The following is a 1,940-nucleotide window of genomic DNA, read 5'->3' as shown; positions in this document are numbered from 1 at the left end:
AGAGCAGCCCCCCCGCAAGCCACCACAGCCACCAGACTCCCTCTGGCTGCCCACCCTCATGGGTTGGTTTGTCTCCCTCTAGAATTCAGTGTTTTAGTAAATGAGACTGGATATGGGAAAAAGGGTGCTTTGGAGTCAGGGAAGGGGGAGATGACCCTGAGGAAGAAAGACTGTGTGCGAGGGGGCTTGGGGGGGTTCTTTGCACCTTCCCTTCTGCTCACACAGCGCCCTCCCACAGGTGATGGAGCGCAGCCTTGAGTTCACATTTCCCCCCACTGCCTGGTCCCCTGGTTCTGAGACCCAGCCGCTGCTGTGAGCAGTGCAGCCTTGACCAAGCCCTACCCAGGGCCTGCCTCCCATGTAAATGGCAGGGGTTGGGGTGGGGCCAGAGCACTGAAGGGGGCTTTCCCTGATTTGTGGAGTCCTTCCCTCAAGAGGGGAGGCTGGCTACTGCCAGGACCCCTCTGGGCTGTGCCCTTGTTCAGCGTGGATATAAGGAGTCTCTGGTCTCTCCCCTCCAGCCTGTCATGTCCCTGGGAGAAAGCTGGAGGGACCAGGAGGCTGTCCCAGCAGCAGTCCCAGCTGCTGGCCTCTTCTCAGAGGGGTGGGGACTAGAAGCCCCTTCTGGCCATCACAAGGACAAAGGATCTGGGAGCAGCTGATCCTCTCTATGGGGGGAAGAAGCCCCAGGCCCTCAGCCAGCTGGGTGCCTGGCCCATGCTCCCAGGCTGGGGAGGCCGGGGTGCTGAAGCCCCTGGCAGAATGGCCAGCAGGGCTGAGCCCCGGCCGTGGGTCAGGCTGAATGACCCCCTTTGCCCAAGCAGAGAAGAGGGCTGGGGGAGGGCTGGGCCGGCAGGAAGGGGCTTGCCCAGAAGGGGTCTGACTCTCCCCCAGACCCTCTGTCCTGCCCTAGCCCACCAAGGCAGAGCAAGCTGCTGAACCCCCAAATGCCCCTCCTCCCCGCCCCAGAGCAGAGGCCCTCTGAGAACAAAGAGGTGCAGGCTGGGCCCCAGGTCAAGGACCCTTCAAATGCCCGCTTGGCCTGGCCCCACCCCTCCTCCAAGTGCAATCCACCTGGAGGGACAGTTCTCCAGGGGGCGCCCTGAGGAACAGGAAGCCCACCCTACAGCGGGTACCCAGGGGAGTGGGGGGTGCCGGGCACTCGGGTTCCTCCTCAGTTCCCTCCTTCTACTGGTTCCCACCTCCCGCCGCTTCAGCCTCAGAATGGAAAGTGGGGCAGAAGAGGTGAAGCACTCTGGGAAGGTAGACAAAGAGGAGCCCCCCCACCCCCACAGGCCCCTGGGTCCTCACTGACCCCAGCCCTCAGCCCCTCCCCTGCACTCTCTCTACCCCCACCCCCACCTGCCCTTTCATCCCCCCTTCACTGGGCAGGAGCTGCCTGCCAAGGACGCCCCCAGGGTAGGAAGGGGGCCGGCGGGGAGAAGCCAGGCGGTTCCCCTGCCCCGTGCAGCCGGCTTAGGACCGACCGGGTGCAGGGAGGGGCTACCTCGGGGTACTGGCTTATGCGGAGAGAGGTGCCCACCCAGGGCTGGGCGCGGGACGTACCCTCCGGTCTGGTCAGTGCTCAGAATGGAAAGGGTTGGTGTAGGGTTAGGAGGCCGGCGGCAGCCCTTCTAGAGCTCCGGGGCGGCCGCTCTGTTGGGGTGTCAATAACAGAGAAGAGGTGGCATTGAGGGGGTCAGGCCCGGCCTCCCAAAGGGAGGTGTGGGTGGCGCCGGGGTGCCCCACAACCCCGGGAAGGCGCACCTCGGGCGGAAGACAGGCATCCCCCCAGGGACGCCAGCGGGACTGCCGCTGGGGGCTCGGCCGCGGCCGCCTGGCTCACCTGCATCTCGGGCGCGCCGTCCGTCCGCTCGGCTCGGTCGCCAATCGCATGTCTCCCCCGCCGGCCCGACCCGGCCCGGCCCCTGCCCGTGCCC

The 1,940-nt window shown here is 65.9% G+C and overlaps 1 protein-coding gene across 3 annotated transcripts in view; it reads right to left on the bottom strand.

The window, feature by feature from the left end:
- Nucleotides 1-1,940, bottom strand: part of LINGO1 (leucine rich repeat and Ig domain containing 1) — a 198,434-nt gene that overhangs the window by 14,764 nt on the left and 181,730 nt on the right. The window contains exon 1 of one of the 3 annotated variants that reach the window (XM_004711977.4): nucleotides 1,847-1,867. The exons of the other annotated variants lie outside the window; for them this stretch is intronic. Within the exon in view, the coding sequence (XP_004712034.1) occupies nucleotides 1,847-1,852 (6 nt within the window). The 5' untranslated portion in view covers nucleotides 1,853-1,867. Of the gene's footprint in view, nucleotides 1-1,846; nucleotides 1,868-1,940 lie in introns of those variants that run through there. 3 annotated transcript variants of the gene reach the window in all.

The sequence above is a fragment of the Echinops telfairi genome, unplaced genomic scaffold (genome assembly GCF_000313985.2).
Source record: "Echinops telfairi isolate 266 unplaced genomic scaffold, ASM31398v2 ScPeMD7_7475;HRSCAF=8513, whole genome shotgun sequence".
Taxonomy (NCBI): Eukaryota; Metazoa; Chordata; class Mammalia; order Afrosoricida; family Tenrecidae; genus Echinops; species Echinops telfairi.
The sequence above is the reverse complement of the archived record's forward strand: the minus strand, read 5'-3'. Positions and strand labels throughout refer to the sequence as shown.